At 39.3% G+C, this 20,003-nt stretch overlaps 1 protein-coding gene across 1 annotated transcript in view; it reads right to left on the bottom strand.

Annotated features, from left to right (window-relative positions):
* Nucleotides 1–15,300: 15,300 nt before the first annotated feature.
* The window catches only part of LOC117233943, a 135,599-nt gene continuing 130,896 nt past the window's right edge, over nt 15,301–20,003 (bottom strand). The window contains exon 6 of the mRNA XM_033494683.1: nt 15,301–16,406. Coding sequence (XP_033350574.1) covers nt 16,255–16,406 — 152 coding nt within the window. The 3' untranslated portion in view covers nt 15,301–16,254. The remainder of the gene's footprint in view (nt 16,407–20,003) is intronic.

Below are 20,003 nucleotides of genomic sequence, written 5' to 3'. Positions count from 1 at the left end.
TTACAACGATCGCGATTACTTTTTGTGTATGAGCGTAATTTGTCGTTTAGTGGAGAATTGGGGGGTTTGCTGGAAAATCTCGGAAACGCGGACGCCAGTCGTTTCGTTGGAACTTTTTTCTTTTCTTCTTCGGAATTCTTCTCTTTTAATTTCTCTTTTGTACGTAGAAAGAATCGATCGAATAATTTCGGGACGCTTAATATCATCGCTACGAGTAAAACGATCGTGTGTTTTTGGTGCAGTTCTGTTCAGCAAATACGTGGCCGGACGTGAGGTTTTTCGAGAGTTTCTGTTCGAAAAAGAGAAACGACGAAAGAACGGATTTCTATAGCGGTTAATTGATTTCGTTGACGTGTTCCGATATCCAAGGGAAAAATAGTGGAGACCTATTCCTCGCATAAAAAGGAACCAACAGATTAAGAAAAAGGACGAATTAGGAAAAGTGGAATATCGTTTCCTCGCAAAAATAAGTGTAAAAGAATGGTCGAGTATATTAATAGGAAAATGTAATAAATCGTATTCCGAGCAGTCTTCTTCTTTCCAATTCTTTCGATTTCTTCTTGTACTTTGTGACGTTGTAAATGTACGTAGAACATTCTTCCAATTTTTATTATAGTAATAATTAATTAAATAATAAAGAAATAATAGACTAAGATCTAAAATATTGTTTTCTGACGAGAACGAGTGCAAAAAAATGGGGTCGACGCGAAAAAGCGGAGGAGAGAACTATCATTATGGAGCGCGTTTAAAGTGCGTCTGAGAAGCGGAACGTTAATCGCGCTGGATACGTGTATAGAACGTCAGGCGAATTTGGGTTAATCGCGTTTCAGCGAAAATTGCAGCAACGACCACGCATAATGGCTTAAATACGGCCGTGCGTAATAGAAATATAATTTCATGTTAACGGGACCATCGAAATAGCAAAAAAAAAAAGGAAAAAAAGAAAAAAGAAGGAAAATAAAAAGGGAGAAGAGAAATCGCGAAAAACAGGAGAAAAAGAAGGAAGAATGGTAAAATGAGAAGAAAATGATGGTACGAAGAGAGAGGGAGAGAGAGAGAGAGAGAGACAGGCAGACAGAAAGAGAGAGCGATAACAAAAGGTGGAAAAAGTTATGTTGAGAGTGATGAAATACTTTGCTCCGTTCTTCGCCGCGGCTCTCGCTCTAATTATTTAATGGCGATGTTCAATTTGCACCGCATTTTGCCCCGCTGCCGATAATTTTCCTTTTTTTATTTCTCCTTCCTCTTTTTTTCGCCACGCTTTCTTGCTAAAATACCATGTATTCCTATTGTTAGCGAAAATTTTAGTTGCTCCGTACCGTTGTTTTCACCGCTGCAACGGTAGTCCACGGTGAAGATGAATCGTCGAATTTGCGAGGACAAGATTAATGGTTTTTTTCCATCTCCTTTATCCGCCTTCCTTTTTTCTTTTTACTTGCCTTCGACGCGATATTGCCGCCTCTTGCCGCAATAAAATTCAAGCAGCTACGTTCGCAACTATCCGCGTCGTTATTTTTTCAACGAGCAACATTAGAAACGTAAATAGTCTTCTTCTCTACTTTGTATAAAAACGAAGTCGAGAACGATCAATTTCGAAGCTTTCGCGCAACATTGACTTAGTCGTCGAGTCGCATCGCTTGTTTATCAATTTTCGGTGAAACCTTGGGAACGTTCGGTTGGCGTAACTTCTTGTCAATCGGAGGACGAGCCGATGATCGTAATTAGCGAGGGATTTCGGGCGATGATCGCGGGAGGATCTGGCGCGCCGCGTCGCCGTAGGGTTTCGCGCCGCGAGGGCGGATACGCGTTGGTCGAATGCAGATTTACACGGTGCATCAACGACGGCGTGAACCGGTGGGACCGGATTGTTGTTTACTCCGTCGCATAATTGCCCACTCCATTTACGTATCAATCGGCGCATTACCGTTGCGCCATAGCCAATTAACGTACTTGCTCGCGTACAAGCGCCAGCATAATACATACGTACGCGCGATCCAGCTTCCGTATGCGATCGCACACGCGTCATGCCTATTCTCTATGGGTTGTTCCACAACTGATGCGCGACACGGGGCGATTATATTACCTGTAATTTGGATTTTAAGCAAAGTTTCGGTTCGAATACGAGATTTTGGTTCAATCCGATTTCGTAACAAATTAGGTGTGTTTTATATATATTATTTTGAAGCTAGTGTTTGTATAAATCAGACGCGCCTGATCTTTGCGACAATTTAGACTTTTCCTGCTGTATTAACGTCGTTGTTTTCGCAAGCATCCGCTTCATCTCGGAATCCATGTACTTCGTACATTTAGGGATGATTATATAGCACGTATAACTTACGTCTAACTCGCTTCAACCTATGCTTCGTACACACAGAAACCTATTCTAAGAGCGCTTGGCGCAAGTTCGAATTAACTTAAGAAGGTAACTCTATTTCAACATATCCAAACCAGCCTCTAACTCCGTTTAATTAAATTCAATTTGTGCCTTAACAGTCGATAGCATTATTTTAAATCTGAAATTACGTAAGAAAATGAATCTACCAAGCCCTTGAGTAACTTTCCAACTGTAATCGCATTGAAAATTCAAAGCAGGCTCGCCTTACTTAACTACCTCATCTCCAAATTACCCAACCTATATTTCAACCTGCCCCGCCTAACCTCTCCATTGATCATCCTCGGCTTCGCTCGATTCGCAGATAATTAAAGTGATAACAAGAGACTTTGAAATTCCCTGCATCTCGCGCTATCTTTGAAAGTGCTTCGGCATGTTTACTTTCAGCCAGCCAGTCGATCGCCCTCGTTATAGCTACCAATTATAATCACGGGACGCGATACGTTGTTACGTTCGATCACCTTGTCAGATGTACCTGCATCTACAGTCAGTTGCAAAAGTTCGCATCACTCCATAAATATGAAATAACGTATCCAGATCGCGAGTATTCAAGCAATTTCATATTCGTACGCGTGTAACTAACCGATCGAAAGGAAAGGGAAGGCGACAATTAGTAAATGAATATATTATGGAAATATCGTGGAATAGACGCATTCTGTGCGTCGGTAGAATTAGACGATCGAATAGACGACGTGTTGTCAAAAAGGGACGTATTTATTGAGATATGTATAATTTTGTGTGCTAGACTAGATTGACCGCGTAGTAGTGATATATGTATGTGAATATGAGTGTGTGGAAGTATGTATGTCAGCGGCGTCTCGAAAACAAAGGGATGTAAACTGTTCAGTTAACAGTCTGGTATGGAAGAAGGTTGGACAAAAAAAGTGCTGAGATGCGTGTAAATGTGTATCGTCGAATATCCTTGAAATCGTTTATCAAATAAATCTATAACTATTTTAATATAAATTCTACACATAAACTTGATGTTCCTTTACCATTATTTCGGCAATTAAGATCCAAAATTATTAACAGTATTAAACTCGGGAATCTTCAAAAATATTCAGAACAGATACTTCTGCGACCGACTGTATATGTATATTTCATTTTTCTGTTTCTTTTCCCTTGTATCCTGTAGTTCAACGGTGGTACCGTTTAATCGATGAAAATGGTTGGCGATTCCCGATGGAAAAAGGAAGAGAAGGAAAGGAGAGCGACAACTTCGATTGAAATTGCTCGCTCCGGCGAGGGGAACCTTTTTCAAAGCTCTACCCACAGGCCCTTTGTGCAGCGTTCTAGGTACTCTATCCTGGATTGGAATTATAATCACCACGATAAAGGGCTAATGAAACGTCGATCGAGCATATCATATGTTCGCGATAAATTCGATGCATTGGGCGCGGCGTGCATCGCGCCGGAACCATATGCATCCGACACGCTCTCAGCCGATGCGCAACGGTAAATTTATGTTGCCCCTGGCGAAGTATCGAGAACTAGAATTCCGTTATATTCCGCTACCTCGTCCTCTTTTTCCCCCTCTATTTTTCCCCGACTAAATTTTTTCTTTCTTTCTTATTCCCTTCTTTCTGAAAGAGTTCGTCTACGAGGAATACGTCAGCCGATTTAAAAATCGCGGATTTTAGTTACGCGATTCCGCCAGTTGGTCTTTTAAAGTGGCTCGTTTGTAAACTTTTCATAAATTAACCTTCGCATTTTCGTCGACGGTTTCGGTACACGTATATGCATCGGTGAAATTAGACGATTGAAACGCGTTGGTAGAAGAGAAAGCTATTCGCAGCAAACACTGCAAAATGTTATTCCATCCTCTACAGAGTATCCTCGAAGAAGCTTGGTATTCTACTCGCGAGTACCAAAAATTCGCTTCTAATCTTCTACTCTAATCCTCTCTCGAGAATATTACCACATTCGTGGAAGAGCACAAAGAACAAAGTGGCTGCCGTATGCTCATCTCACTGTCGTTATTATGAACCATACTGTAGGTGTCACGTTTTCGCTATACTTGCCGCTGGACGAAGGTTAACAACGTCCGCATGAATTTTAATTGCCGATACCAAGCTCCCTGGTGCACGTCGCGTAACTGGCCGTGACTGCCTGTTCAGATAGTCCTCCGCACGGAATGATAATGATAACGGTTATTACGAGGACCGTTAACCTGAGTAAGACCGCCGTCTTGTTTGCTACTCGCCGTTAAATGTCTCCAAGGCTCGATCGAAACGAACGAGCTTTCGGGCCCAGGATCTCCAAGTAGATTGGGATGGTCGTATCGAGACCTGTCGTTGGTTAAGAGACGCTGAAAGCAACGGTCAGTTTATGCATTCGGTTAAGTTCAAGTATTATGCGTTTGCCGTGAGATCGCACTGCGTTTCCAAATTATTAGCAACCTCCGCTGTTTCCGCACGGCTGTAATTGGTTTCAACGAACCAAGCCAAGGGAAGAAATTGAAATCTCCTGCGACTGATTCGTTGGAAAAATAACAAGCGACTGATTGATTAATTAGTAGCGATAGGAATTTTTATTCTGTAGCGATCTGAATGGAGTAGATGCGAGAATTTTTATTACAAATATTTATACAGATTAAAAAATTCGTGGGCGCAACGACAAAGAGACAAAGAATAGAATATAAGCGGGGAATTGTTAATATGCGCAAAATTCAACTGCAAAGAGTCTAATAAAGAAATAGATCAACATCCGTCAACCTCAATGAGAGGACGCCGACCAAATAAACGATCAAATTAAAGAAACTAAGTAAATCTAAACGGTAGACACTCGAGGAGACTCTCTCAATCTGGCACGAACGAAACTAACCACCAAGAATAACCCAGTCAAACGTGTGTCCGACACTCCGAAAACGAAACCAGCGAATTTGATTGAAACGCTATCTGTTTATCAGGGATTCTTCGTTAGACGAAGTGGAGGTAATCAGTCGTGATTGAAGGCTGTGGTCGGTGAACGTAGAACGTATTTCACAGCTGTGAATCAGCGTCGCATTAATACCGAAATGTCCTGTTAGCCGGCTAGCAATTCCGCGAACGGTTTCACCAGCATTTATCGTTCTCGTATCAACGCATCCCCGTGGGCCTACACGCCGCCACCTGGATATATTGTAGCGTTCTCGTTGCCAGAAAATTATTCCACCATCTCTCATGGATACGAACCTGCAACTTCGTTATACCGATGAGATTACCACGAAAGAGAACGACGAATGACCCGGATGATACGAACATGGTTGGGTTGAAATTGTCCTGAAAAAATTTTGATTTCTACGAGTTTTATTCTCCTGGTAGTTTTAACGTTTTGTGTAATCCTGATCGGGTAAATGGTTAATCGTCGTAATTGGTAGCGCTGTTTATATATTTGGAACGACAGAGATTGGATCGTGGTTAGGTTTTAAATGAATAGCGAAACGAGCTCGTTGGAAAGTTGGTGAATTTCGGACGCTCGATGACGATGGAATTGATTTTGTATTTTGGGAATTTAGAGCGCACGATGAAGATTTGACGTTGAATTAGTTAGATTTGTAATTTTTAGGCTTTGAACGGCTCGGTGGATAGGAATTTGACATTTTTGTTCGTATGAAAAAGATTTTCCAGATTCAAATGTAATCAAAAAAATTCCGAATTCGCGTAATTGGAAGTTCGAAGTGCGCACGTCGAGAGAGCCCATCAACCGCGAAACGGTCGGTAAAACGAGTTTTCTGTCATCCAGCCGGCGAAACTTGTGACGACAATTTTTACGTCCTCGCGACGTAGATACGGTAAAAGTTACAAACTACTGTTTTTTCCGCGCCTGGCCGGCTCTGATTGTTCGTGAACGTCGGCCGGAAACTCTGGTCCGCGTGGTTGGGAAATAATTTTCCTAATTAACACTGGAACAGCTTGCTAATTAAGATAGACGTTTACTAATTAACAATTGCTACCGGTTATTTCTCGCATCGTTGAAACGTCTCTCTCTTACAATTTTTTCCCATCCACCACCAGTATGCAATCCTACCTAACCTTCTGAATTTCTACGATATTAATCCTGGAATTACGTAATTATAATATTTAGCACGTACAATAATAAAAAAAAAATAAATTTCTATAAATATCCACAACATATCCGTATATCGCTTTTAAACAATTACGCAAATGCCTATTTTATATATTTTTTAAAAACTCTTATTCTTTCATTCCAATTCCAGAATTCCAAAATTCGTTGATAATTGCTAATTTAATAGATCAATTTCGATTAATACGCTTAACGATTCCGTTCATTTCGTGATTGCTAAAGAACATTTTCCAAGATACTTTCACTAGTTCCGCCGTTGAAACAACGAAAACGTACAACGAATCAATTATGCAGCCAATCCATGTCCATTCCCTACGGTAGCAAATTCTTCAAATAGAATGTACAGCATGTAGAACTGCGCTAGTGTGCATGATTAATGCATGCGGTCTATTTGGAAAACTGATCGTGACTGGGCGTAGTCGAGACTCGATTTTTCTGCACGCTTTTATCTTTTTGCAAGTTTAACGATAGCACGTGTAAACTGACATCGAACGGTCCGGTTTCGGAGGATGAGATGTTTAAAGTCGTGCAATTTTTCTGCTGTCGCCTAAAGTGGATCGGTTTACAGCTTGATACGTATCAGAAATAGTCGTTGAAAATTTTATAGCAAGCTTTTTCAATCCAAAGAGTTAGGTATCGAAGCGAGACATAGATTTTTAATTCTTCTTTGAAAAGAAGCCACACAACCCGATTATAACTAACTAAATCGGGGATGTTAATGCAAATTCATAACAAAAAATAGAAATTTCCTTCGTGTAATAAATATCGCGATGCGTGGCTTACTTTGCATATTTTCTATATTTCTGAACGTTGTGCGCATTCCGCAAACTTTTGCATCTTGAAATTTACCATAAATGCATAAATATCATAAATTCACGAATACGTTCTAGTTGGAACTTAAATATCGCAGATCTTTTTACAAAATTACCAATTTACATCCGTATATCGCGAAACAATATTTTGAAGGACGAAAATTATGTTTCTCCATGGGATTGGTTATTTCCCGGACTATGCTCGCTGCAACTAGAAGCAGTAGGATCCACGGCGATCATTTACAATCGCGAGAAACATTTCGGGGCCAGCCAGCAAACAGCTGCACAATTTACTGCGGCGTCGCACGAAACTAACACACCGATTCCGAACCGAATCTCGCACTTTCGCGCTTCGATGCGGTTTATAATAAATTACGCGAACCAACCCGTTACACTCGTCGTTTCCATGTTTTTTTTCCTTCGTTTTTTCTCCTAAATAGTTCATCGTCCACGTACCGAAAGCGAGCTCTCGAGTGTTTATCGTGGCCAATTCGCGCGTCAACGAACGTTCGTCGTCGTTCTCCATTATCAAATTTCCTTTAATCGAATCTTTTCATTGTCGATATTATTTATGTCCCCCGAGAACCATTTCTACGTGTTTTTTTTTATTTTATTTTACGGCATAACTTTTATCCGTCGTCGAAATTTTGGGAAATCGCGTTAGCGTGTGGAAAAGGGAATTTATTTTCGAATTTATTTACTTATATTCCATATAACTATCTTAGGATAGTTGTCACTAGATTGAGAGTTTTTGTAATGTTACGCGAAACTTAAAAACGTTGAAGTACGTTATAATTTGCAATATAGTACGTAAAACAGATCTCCACTTGATATCGAAACGTTAAGAGAGGATCCTGAAGCGAGACTTGTTCTCCATTTTGCGGAGGGATGAAAGTTCGAGGATTAGTGAGATTAAGGTTTTAACTGTTCGAACTTTACTTTGTGTTTTAACCAACTTTGCTGCTTCGATAAAGTAAGAGGTTAGTCGTTTAAAATTGGATTAATTAAAATTATGGAATTAAGATTCTACCGAATGGAAATTCGTCGACGATGAAACTCACGCTATATTCTGAAAGAAACGTATCGTGAGCTTGAAGATTCATAGATAAAAATTGTTTATTCGACTCGATAGTTGTACTGCCCGAGCATACACAAGTAAAATTAATTGAAATTGAACTAGAAATAATGCGTATATATCGTACAACAATTTATTACTTTTTCGTTATAAATGCAATTTTCATTTTTCTATTATACGGCAATATCAATTTTCATAATTACCATCGTATTGGAGCGATATTAAATTTTATTTTTATTAGAAAATAATATACCTGCCTACTCTCGAACCCTAGAAAAACTAATTATTAGCAATGGCGCGGAATTGTACACTTGGCAATACCACCTCATAATTGTGTTTCCTCGCGAAACGTTTTACACGTATTTGTAAAAGCATACAAGTTGGAAATTCCCAGTCCTATCGTCCCATAGAAATCCAACGAAATAAACTATGCAATTCATGGCTACGAACCGCGCGAGCTGCGATCAATTTTCTTCCTCGCGGTGGTTCTTTTTTCAGGATGGCTCCTTTTTGAAAAATTGCTCCACGGAAAAATCGAGGCGGTCGCGGCGTGGACTCACGCCAATTAATTACAGCCCGCTCTGTTGCGATGTTTAATTAAAAGTGCGAACGAAGGACCCGTCTCGAAATTCTCGCATCGCATTTTTCCGCCAGCACACACACACGCGCGCGCGTGTATGCACACGCCTTCGTGTAATTAATTAATGGATTTTGAATCCTGTTCGGAGGATGAAAACTTTCACCTAATTGGAACAATTTCCTGCTTAGTCCGCTATTTTTTCCTCACTTTTCTCTCCAGTTCTTTTTTATCCTCTTCGTTTTTTGCGTTAATTTCCTTGGTCGAGGGAAGAGAATGGTTCAAAAACAGATTAATTCGAGAGAGGAAAAGCGAACATAGAAGGTGGTAGAAACGATCAGGCAAACGAAAATGTAGATTCGTGGATTCGAAAGCATTAACGACTACGTCTTTTTTTTATCGAAGCTTATCCCCGATTGGGAGTCGTACGCGTTTGCATTCTTCAACATTTGTTGATTCTTTTAACGTGTAAAAGAGATTCCTGTGAGGAATTAACCCGCATTTTCGGACGGAAGCTATTGGAGTAAGGAAGAAGAACAAAGGAAAGTGAATTCTTTCGGCGAATTATTGATTTCTTGTCTGTAGGATATCTGTACAAGACGACTTAATCTTGTTGAAGTAATTACTTGAAGAAAAACTCTACACTTTTTCTTTTGTATATCCGTGACCTGCAAACCGCTGTTACGAAGAGAATAGATTTTAGTGAAAAAAGAAATTCGAAACAACGAGAGGTCCATGTTATTGTGCCCTTGAATATACATTTTATTTTGGATTACAAGGTCTAGAAACAAATGAGCTATAAGTAGATTTCTATTGCTGTTTCTTGTAGCCTTCAGCTAGAGCTACAAGGTTAATTTCTTGCTAATGTCCTTTGCTATAAATATATGAACGTGCTCCCTATCATAGCTTCTTCCTATTGTATTTTAACACTGTAAGAGTGAGCATCTGGATCGGTATAAACTATACTTATCCTTATATCTATACTTATCTCAATGTATTTTTCTACTCAAATTCATCCACTCGTTCTTCTATCAGTCAACTACAACAAATCTTGTGTATTACCGATTGATGTCTTATTATGATCGTTGATTTTCTCTATTTTTTATTCATTTATTCGTCGTGGTCTTTAAGGAATATCTCAAATTTCGGAAGAAAGTGTTGAATTGAATTTGCGCAAAATTTTGACTACTCGCGTGTTAACGTAGGAATTCTAGACTTCCTGCTGGAACAGTTTAACTCGAATTCTGCATCCGAGCCTTCGATTCGATTCCCTTCTTTAACTCTCAGGCACTAGCTAAACTCGGTTGAAAGCTAAAACTTTGAAATTCGCAGTTCGGCTCTACCGCAAAAGCGTATTCACAGCCGGTTTCCACGAGGAAACCGAACCACGCTTCTTGACTACACTTTACACATTTTCCATGTTATTTCTTGGTACTTCTCGTTTGTATTTAGCACGTCAGAATTCACAGAGTTTCTCGAGAATTACACGGTAAACCAAATAAATAAGATAGCAAAGGAATCCGGTAACTTTATTTATGTATTTTCTTTATTCTGTCCCAAATTTTCCTTTACTCTGTCTCATTTCTTCCAGGACGTTCTTTTAATATCGATACGATAGTTCACGAAGAAATGTTAAAGTTCGTAAACCCAAAGTTCATCGTAAAACGATCTTCCTCTTAAACCGTCATTTTCCAATATTTATAGCCTCGTTCCTGAATATCCACAAACCATATCCCGTTCACCATTGTTCCACCGCTGTCTCAACAATCGAATTACGTTGAGACTCGTTTATTTGGAAAGATCAATGGAAATTCATACCTTTGAGAATATGTGTAAAAAAGTAGACGGTCAGAAAATAGTCGTTTCATCTATCAAGTATAACACGAGACGCTACACTTTGGATACTTTATTCTGTTTCTTCGTATTAGGTGCACTCTGTGCAATTTTACACTTCCAGAGCTTGTATGGACGCATGAAAGTTGCCCAGTCTACTCATAACTCACAATGAAATATCAAACAGCAGGACGAGACTTAGAAAAACGTTTCTAGAGGCAAGAGAAATCTGTCGAGTGTACGAATCGGGCTGGTTCCTTCGTTGTCGACGATGGTTTACTTTTCTTCAACGTCTAGAATCCACGGAAGCTTAAGGAAAACGAGAAGTATCGAAGCGATACCGGGAAAAGCATCGAGGTCGGAGGGATGGGATGAGGTAGAACGCGTTCGGGGGAAAAAAGCGAGAAGACAAATATTTGTCGTAACTCCGTCCGGTTTATGGAGGCCGTGAGTTATCAGTCGCTAACTTTGGCAACTTTGCCCCTCTTCCTCTCCCTTCTTCCTTCACTTTTCACGTTCTTGCTCGCGTTTTTCTTTCCGAGCGAAGTTTTTCACCAGCGCGCAAGTTGCGATGGAAAATTTCCAACCCCGTCTAAACGTCTTCGTGGCCGCGTTAACGCGAATCCTCCAACATTTCCGGAAGAAAGAGCTGTATTCTTTATCTTCAGACTTCATTGGCAGAAAATTTTTCGATTTTAGCGTAATGGCTTTTGTTTCTTTCTTTTTTTTTTTTACATTAAACTCCCAGCCAGAGTCGCGCAATCGTCATATCGGAATGAAACTCAGAGAAAATTTTATACGAAAATTATCGTAATCGCTGGAAACATTTATCGACACAGATAATTCTACGTTTAGAAACTCTCGTTTTAAAACAGGTTATATTTATCCGGAGACATTCGTTATATAACAATTTAATAATATATATAGAAAATTATATTCAAAGAGAAATCTGTCACGCAATTGTAGCTTCGAGAGCAAACCTTTATTGCAACGCTGTAAAGATTCGATACAATATATTTAACTATGGCTCGTTTGGTCTCGTTAAAGTCTTTGTAGGTGCACGAAACCCGATACAAATAATTCTCCATCGCTGGATTCGGGTCGAGCAGGTAAATCGAGACCGTACCCACTACCTTCCAATAATCCATGCTTCCTAATTCTCGTCGAAACCTTCCTATTGGTAACACTCGTCGATAAAGAAGAACACGCCTTGTTTCCTACCTTTTATTCGTCTTCCACGACCATTTCCATTACTCCTTCTCAATCTACGATACAATTTTTCTTCTTTTTAACTTGCCTCGTTCCCCTTCGAATCTCGTTTCCTCGTGTTTTTCAACGGACATCGTTACAGTTGGTCGATCCTCGATTCGAACGACCAGTCATCCAATTATTTCGCTCATTCCCAACGACAAAGCTACTCGATGTCAATTAAAACCTTAACGAATTCGTTTTGCCGTGGCTTACTTGCAGCTTTATTCATTTATCACCTTTATTCTTTTTTTAATTTTAATCTTGTTAGAAATATATTCGTATAGAGGCGTCTTGATTTTTAGTCTTGTTAATTGGACGAAACCTCGAAAATCGTTCTTTCGTCCCGTTTTAAGAAGCTTCTGGTGTGAATCCGATCGATGACGATCCAAATTTTTTTATAAATTCTGTGGAAAACCATCGTTGTTGGAGATCGTCTTGGAATTTAATGTGAAACGGAGATCCGGCTTCGAAATGTTCTTTCTTAAATACCTTGTCTTTTAATTACTATTCTTCCAAAATTACCTGTCACCATATAAACGGGAGGATGAAATTTACTATTGGAATATTCCATTTACCTTCCAATAAAAACATTTCTCCTGTGATAAGAAGAAGAAAACTTGTATCAAAAGATAATGCTTGTTATCTTCAAACTAATCGTACACCCTTGTTATACCTTACTGATTTTCAAGTAGCAATTTTGTTATTTCTATATTCTATTTATTTGTCACGGAATAAAGTTTTCTTATAAAAGGAAAGTCTCACAAAGAGGAAAGTAAAACCTGTTACTCTGTCTATCCAGTATCAAAAGAATTTTTCTTCCGAACAAAGAAGACTAGTTCATATTAAAAGATACGACTATCTTGCTTTCAAATTAATTCAAGATATTTCTCATAGCTTCTTTGTCTTTAATAGAAAAATGTTACATACCGTTTTACATGCTAGTGCTACTATGCTCGAGTCAAGACCCGTTTCAGTCTCCTAGACATTGGTACTTTAAGAATGATTGATAGTTCTAGTTGGAAATAAACTTTGGCGTTTCCGTATTCCAAAACTTGGTTAAATTGATCGGAAACGTGGTCCGCGATAAGTCCTGCTTCGAGGTGTTCTAGGCTCGTCCTTAATACCTCCGAAGAGGTATTAATTCGCCAATTATTGAAGAAACATCGTCGACCCGTAATAAACTCTCTGTCCAGATTATCGTAGGTAGCGTAGATAAGACGTAGGTGGCTGCACAGAACGGTATAAAGAGGTGACTTTGCGAAAGTTCATTTCCACCCAGCAGACTAATCTTCGAATATAAAAAATAATTTTTCTGTAATTTCGGAATCACGCATCAGAAATTATAGCACCAAAAAAAAAGAAAAAAAAATTATCTCAGCTCGTTCTTCTTCTCTAGCCGAAATTACGGAGAATTAACATACCGAAAGAAAACGTTTCCCATTTCTTCTTTCTTTCGAATACTTGAACCGGTCAAATTTACAGCGTCGACAAATTGGTGGCGACTTGAGGTCATAATACGGGAAGAAAAAGAGCGACGTCGACAAGGTGGAGAAAGAAGATGAAAAGGTAACAGGGAAAGACCACCGCGGAATCGACGTTAATCAAGAGCGTAGAGACGGCAGTAAAAAAGAGAGAGCGAGAAAGAGATAGAAGCCATTCGGTCCATCTGGCTTGTCGGCGAAATTAAAAGCTTTCTCGCACGTGTTCGCAGCACGTGGTCTCTGGTCGTGCGCAAGCTGACGTGCGCGGACGCCTAAAGCTTGATTTAGACCACTGCCGTTTCTCACTCACGTTCCTTTCTACGTGGACGATGCTAAGCTCGCCCCTTTCGTGCACCGATAACATCCACTGAATTTTAATGCGGATATTTACTGAGCATTCGGACCACCACTGTATTAGATGAGTCCGTTAAATCGTCCAGATTCGGCTAGCCTTCGCTAGTGATTGTATTAGGAGATGCTCGTTGCAATGGCAACTGTGTTTTGCTCGATTTTCATAGAATGGAGAGGAATCGAGAGGAACGTGTATCGAGAGTGGATCAGTTCAGGTACGATTGATGCGATTTTTCGGAGAACCGATAGTATTATAATCGGATAACGATATCTGTTAGCTGTGATAGCTTGAATTATAGCAAATAATCCTTAACTTCATATTATGAATCATCTCTACATAACTATGATAAATTATCTATTCTCGTAATAACTGTGCGTAACGCCACATCAACTCTCTGTTAAACTGTACGAAATTAAAGCAGGTCCAAATCGATCGTCGTCGACAACCCTTGAGAATATCGTCGCGTCGCTAACAAACCTAATTTACGTACGTCTATACTATATGGTTGTTCCTATATGGACTCTGTACAGATGTCTCTGTAAGCTACTCTCTACTACACATACGTATATACCATTCTACAGCATTATTATCGATTTCTGCTAGCTGAAAGTCTCATTCTTCCATTTCCGAAAAGAGAAATCGGGGTTTATAAGCGATTAAAGTCAAGATCAGCCCAATAAGAAGGGACGGTTGTTAAGGGAATGGCCGGTCGTAAACGTTGAAGTGCACTCGCGTTGGCCAGGCTCGACGTCCAAATACATCGGCAAAATATGAATTATGTCGGTGAAACGTGACTGTTTGACCCAGCGTAATTGCGTCGAAAGAGTTTCGGATCGGTGGGGAGGTTTATCGGCTCGTTAAATCGAATTTACTGGATTCATCGTTTAATTCGCTATGCGGCCGCGTGCACGTACCTGTTCGCGGTATTTACATAAACCGATAATCGTTAGTTCGCACGCCGCCGGCTCGAGGAATTTAATAACGGCGTTCTCGTTGCTCGTTTCACGCTCTCGTTACCTGTTTCCTCGACGATCGGAGATCGGCACCATCGAGAGGCTTTCTCTGGCCTAAAGGTAAATTCCACGCTCGAATATTTACGGATGATTTGGAAATATTAATTAAAAATATGTAAATATTGTTTACTTTCCTCCTTACAACGCTATATACAGTTACGCTAATATTCAGAACATAATAACAAACAACGCCATATACAGAACACGATACTATTTCTGTATTATTACATTACTATAAGTATCGTGTCGGTTATTCTACGAGAATATAAACTATGTATTCGTATCTTGAAAATACGTAATCAATGTCTTCCTAACGATAACGTTTCATTGTACTGTAGATTTTTCGTAGAAAAATGTACACACTTACCTCGATCTCTCGTTCCACAATGCTCATTTTCCAACTACATTTCTACAGGGAGGAAAGGACGAGAAGAAACGAAATACACCGGTGATCGAATCGTACTTCGTATGGTAATTTATTACAATTTGTACAGATTACAAATCGGTACCTATGGTGTCGCGTTCCTCGTTAGACATCTTAAAAGGAGCGGATATTGAGCAGAACGCCGTTCGTCGCTGCGCTAACGTTATTCATACTCATTTAATATTAATTTACCCCTGTATGTATATATCTATATATCCTCGACACTCTCGGTGAACATTGGGGTTGCTAAACGAATGACGCGTACAACCCGATCGAAACGATCTTTCACCATGAGAAATAAAAAAATAAATAAATGAACAAATAAATATGGATCAACGACAAATACCGTAGAAAATCAACGAAGAAGCCGGAATAAAAACGATCGATTTGAAAAGCGCGATCGTCTTTTTACGCGTGTCTCAGGGGCGTTTATCATATACAGGAGGTTACAACAAAACTTCTCCACGTTTTTTCAGATCCATGTTGTTTTTCTCAAATTTAGCCACGTGCCACCGCGTATTCTTCTTCTTTTCCTTCCATCACTATTATCTCATTTTCTTTCCTTTTTTACATTGTATAATTCGAGAAAAATCGATGAATAAATGGCCACGAGTCAACAAAATTGAAAATTGTCTGCGTCACGATCTCGATTTATTTAGAGATGAGCTCGAAATAGGACAAACGCGTGCTGGCCAGGAAAAGAAACTATACCTGGGCGAGTATTTTCCTCGTCGATATTTTTGCTCGATATTCTTCTCTGCGTCATCTCGACCTCCCGCTTAACACACAGGCCCATTCGTGAATAAAAATCAATTGTTATTCAAGCTATCTACTCCATACATAGTAACATACATAACTGGAAGCCCTAGACTACTAGGTTTTACATGGACGATGTTTTTTTATTTTCTTATTTTCCTCTTTCTTCTGTTTTTTAATCGGGTCAAACAGTGGCAGTGGTGTACTTGCGGGCGCGTACGAGCTACCTGCTGGTAGGAGTTGACGTCGACGAGGTGTAAGGCGTCATGGTTATTGTCGTCGAGGAGAACATCAGATACATGATCGCTGGCAGGATGAGAATCATCACCGTCGCTGTAGTCCAGGTCGTGCTCGAGCTCGCCGAGTTGCTGCTACCTGTAAATTCAAGAGAAAGGTAAGAGATTAAAGCGAAAATGATTTTTTTTTAACGAATCACACGCTGTCCTCTTTTTCTCCGTTTCTTATTTTATCGAAGAAGTAGGTTAACAGAGAACGAAGTTTAATAATTCGAGAAACTATTTTTGCTCTTTTCATCTGGTCCTTCTAGATTTTATTCTTTCATTTTTTGAGATTATGATTCTGGATATAAAGAGGCGGATGAAAACTGGTAATTAGGGAAATTGGTAGGTGCTTTCGTGTAATGTATCTGTCTTTTCGTTTCTTTTTTCATGTGGCTCTTTTATTTCAGCATACCATTATTAGAAACGGCAAATGAAAATTGGTAATTAAAGAAATTGAGGACGATCCTAGATGGTTTCTTTTTTGTTTCCACTTTTTACTTGAGCATAGAGACATAGATATTAATGTGAATGAATATTAATAATTCCAGAAGTAGATACGATATTCTTGTTACGACAGAGTGTTAGAAATACTATTCCTTTCTTTTTTCTGTGTATCTTTTCGAATCAACGTGAAGATTTTCGAAAATTCTTCGTTAATTCTAACGTTTCCCTCCACCGTCTTAGAAAATATTTAATTTTTGCTAACAAAATCTTTTTTATCTCTAACTGTTAACTTCCCGAATAAGCTCTTAAGGGGTTGAACTTTTCAGAGTAATTTCACCGTTTAAACTTAAGTTACTGTAGATAAGGAAAAATACGTATCTTTTATTTTTGCCTGTTCTTCTCATCTACAAAGTTTCATCTAAATCGCAGCCGGATCGTTCGCGACGTTCCCTTGTTATGAACCTTGAAGCGTTTCACGGTATTCAATAGGGATTGGCACATCGTAAACCCGCGTGAACGTCAGATTTCCGATAATCTGGCTACAGTTGGAGCGCAAGATTGCAAGCTAGATTTCCCGGGGGTAAGCATGTCTGAAATGTCTCGGCATTTAATACCTGTACTCTCTGTATGCGTCAGATTTGTACCTAGCGAATATAAGTTTAAGATACCATCACAGAGACATTCTATTGTTTATCCCGTTCTTCTTTAAACATCTGAAAATCATTGATCGAATTACGAAGCTTAAAGAAATACTGGAATTCCCATTCTGTTTCTTTTCCGTTTTTCTGTATTTTTGTTTCTTCTAGACATTAGCGAATCCACAATATTTGGTTACCGCATATCAAAAAGATACGAAATATCGGCGTATCGTTCAAACAGCTTTGCTCACTGGACACCGTTCAAATTATACGATAAATAAAGCTATCAATGGGAAGCTCATTCGAAAAATGCAACATATTCGTATTATTTTCATGCGTTCGATATATCGTTGAAATGCTCTCCTGTTGATTTAAAAATCGAAAATAAAGATTTTATGTGTATCAAATTTCTCATATGAGATGAGACCAAATACAGAGAGCACTGTAGCTCTTTTAATTAAAAAGCTGCGTAATACGTCGATATTGAAAAACGTAAGTAAATTGATGAATATATTATTTCGTCAATAATTATTTTGTCGGTTGAGCACGAAATAGTCGAGTGTCAAGGGAAGAATTAATTCGAAGATTCCTTGGACTGGCAGCGCGCGGCAATATCGAAAATCCATTTGCCACAGACTTCCGGGAGCGTGTGGTATTAATCAAACTCTGTCGCGGTTCCATCGGAGGTCAGCGTGTTACCGGCCACCCTCGTCCGAAACCAGAGGTTTTCCTCTCCAATTAGAAGCTCACCGAAACGATTTCACACACGCGACCCTCTCCACTGTCCTCTTTCTTAATTACAGTCGAATAAAAAGAATCTAAAAAAAAAAAAAAAAAAAAAAGAAAAAAGATATTCCACCAGGGAGAAGGAGAGAGAAGACAAAGAAGTAAGTGGTCGAGGCACGTAGGTAGTCCAGCTCGTTATTTCCGGTGAAAATGTAGAGTCTGCCACTTCCGGCGCGGTTCCTTTGCCAAGTCCTCTCGGCCAGAAACCTGTTTCCGTAAACTTTGCTCCATACTTTTAAGCCTTAATCCTAAATTATTTGCGAAAGGGCGCACCCACTTCTGTTCTCGGTATAAGGTCGTTTTCTTTCCTCTTCCTTTTTTCCTCCTCTTTTATTTTATTCTTCATTGGCGAAACCGCGGTAAATTGAACAGTTGTTCCAGTTAAAACAATGGGGCAGGGCTAGACAGGAAGGACCAATTAGGAGCCACGGGTCAATCGGAGGCGAAATAAAATGTCTTGCCCTCTTGGACTTGTTAAAACGTTCGAATGTTTAGTTTAAAGTGCTTAGCCAATAACCGCTTCTTTCGAAATCAGTAGAGTATCTTGATGAATTTTTACTGTGTTATGGATTCAATCTTTTCGTTGGCTGAATAGTGTAATCTTTAAACGCCACTCTGTCTCTCCTCTCTTCTGTCCTCGTCTCTCTTTCCATTCTGCGATGGAATTATCGAAAGTTTCAAGAATACGAATTACAGCACGCTGGGCTGGTTACATTGTGCGCGGAAGGGTTCACAATATTTCTTCAATTTAGGAGGAACCTTGGAAGTTTAAAGGAAAAAGGGAAACGTTTGGATTATTGAAACTCTGTTGCTATTGTTCGGTCGAAACATTCTTTGCTTTTCTACATTTTAATTTAGTACTTGTTCACTCGTCGCTGCATTTTTATGAAGTACTCGTTTCACCGTTAAATTTTGACAAAAGTGGCATTGTTCGCTCTTCCTTTTTCAGAACATTTGTAATGCAAATAATAGTTGTTATTTATGCATACTATTTTTGTTTAAGTTTTGTTGAATTTTGTTCGTATTTCCCGTGCTTTGAAAATATTCCACGACACTATGCGATTCGAAATACATAATTCATATACAATTAGAATTTAATAACCTATAAATTCGTATAAATATTCATATTAATAAAAATATTTATTTAACCATATCGAATATGTTAGATCCTGCAAAATATTGAAAACATCGATCTATTCCGTAAACGGAATGAGAGAGGATAGAGTTGTTCATATATAGGAATTTTTATAACATATATGTCGGGTTTACATTAGGATTAGGGTTAGGGGCGTGAAACGTATCTTCATTTGGATTACACGTTGTCGTTATGCAATAGAGAAGACATTGACATTTAGTTAACTAAAGTCCTTCAAACAGATAAACAGTCTTTGTCCCAACTACAGGAAGATAAGGGAAATCTATTTTTCTCACGAACGACGTTTCCCACTAGCAACTTTCCCTCAAGGGCGACTAGCATCCTTCCAAATTGACTAAATTGAACAATTAACAGCAACATCAATTTCCCTCGCTTTCCGAACGAAGGCTTTTCTCGATGAATCCGAGGATCTCGTGTCCTTAGACACACCCCATCATAGCTTTCCTCTGCAGCATCATCGTGACGGAAAGTCATTCTCTCGTGAGGTCGCATTAGCGAATTACATAGCGTCTTTACGCTCGGTGAATATTCTGCGTTTTAACAAAGAGTTAGTTTAGTAATACTTGTACCGTAGATAAGCAAGTCGAGTACAACTTGGACTTTGTAAGAAAGCGCATTTTGTTATCCCACTGACCGCGGATTCGTTATCGAACCTAAGACCATTGTC

This window comes from Bombus vosnesenskii, unplaced genomic scaffold (assembly GCF_011952255.1).
Source record: "Bombus vosnesenskii isolate JDL3184/JDL3185 unplaced genomic scaffold, Bvos_JDL3184-5_v1.1 scf7180000013301, whole genome shotgun sequence".
NCBI lineage: Eukaryota > Metazoa > Arthropoda > Insecta > Hymenoptera > Apidae > Bombus > Bombus vosnesenskii.
The sequence above is the reverse complement of the archived record's forward strand: the minus strand, read 5'-3'. Positions and strand labels throughout refer to the sequence as shown.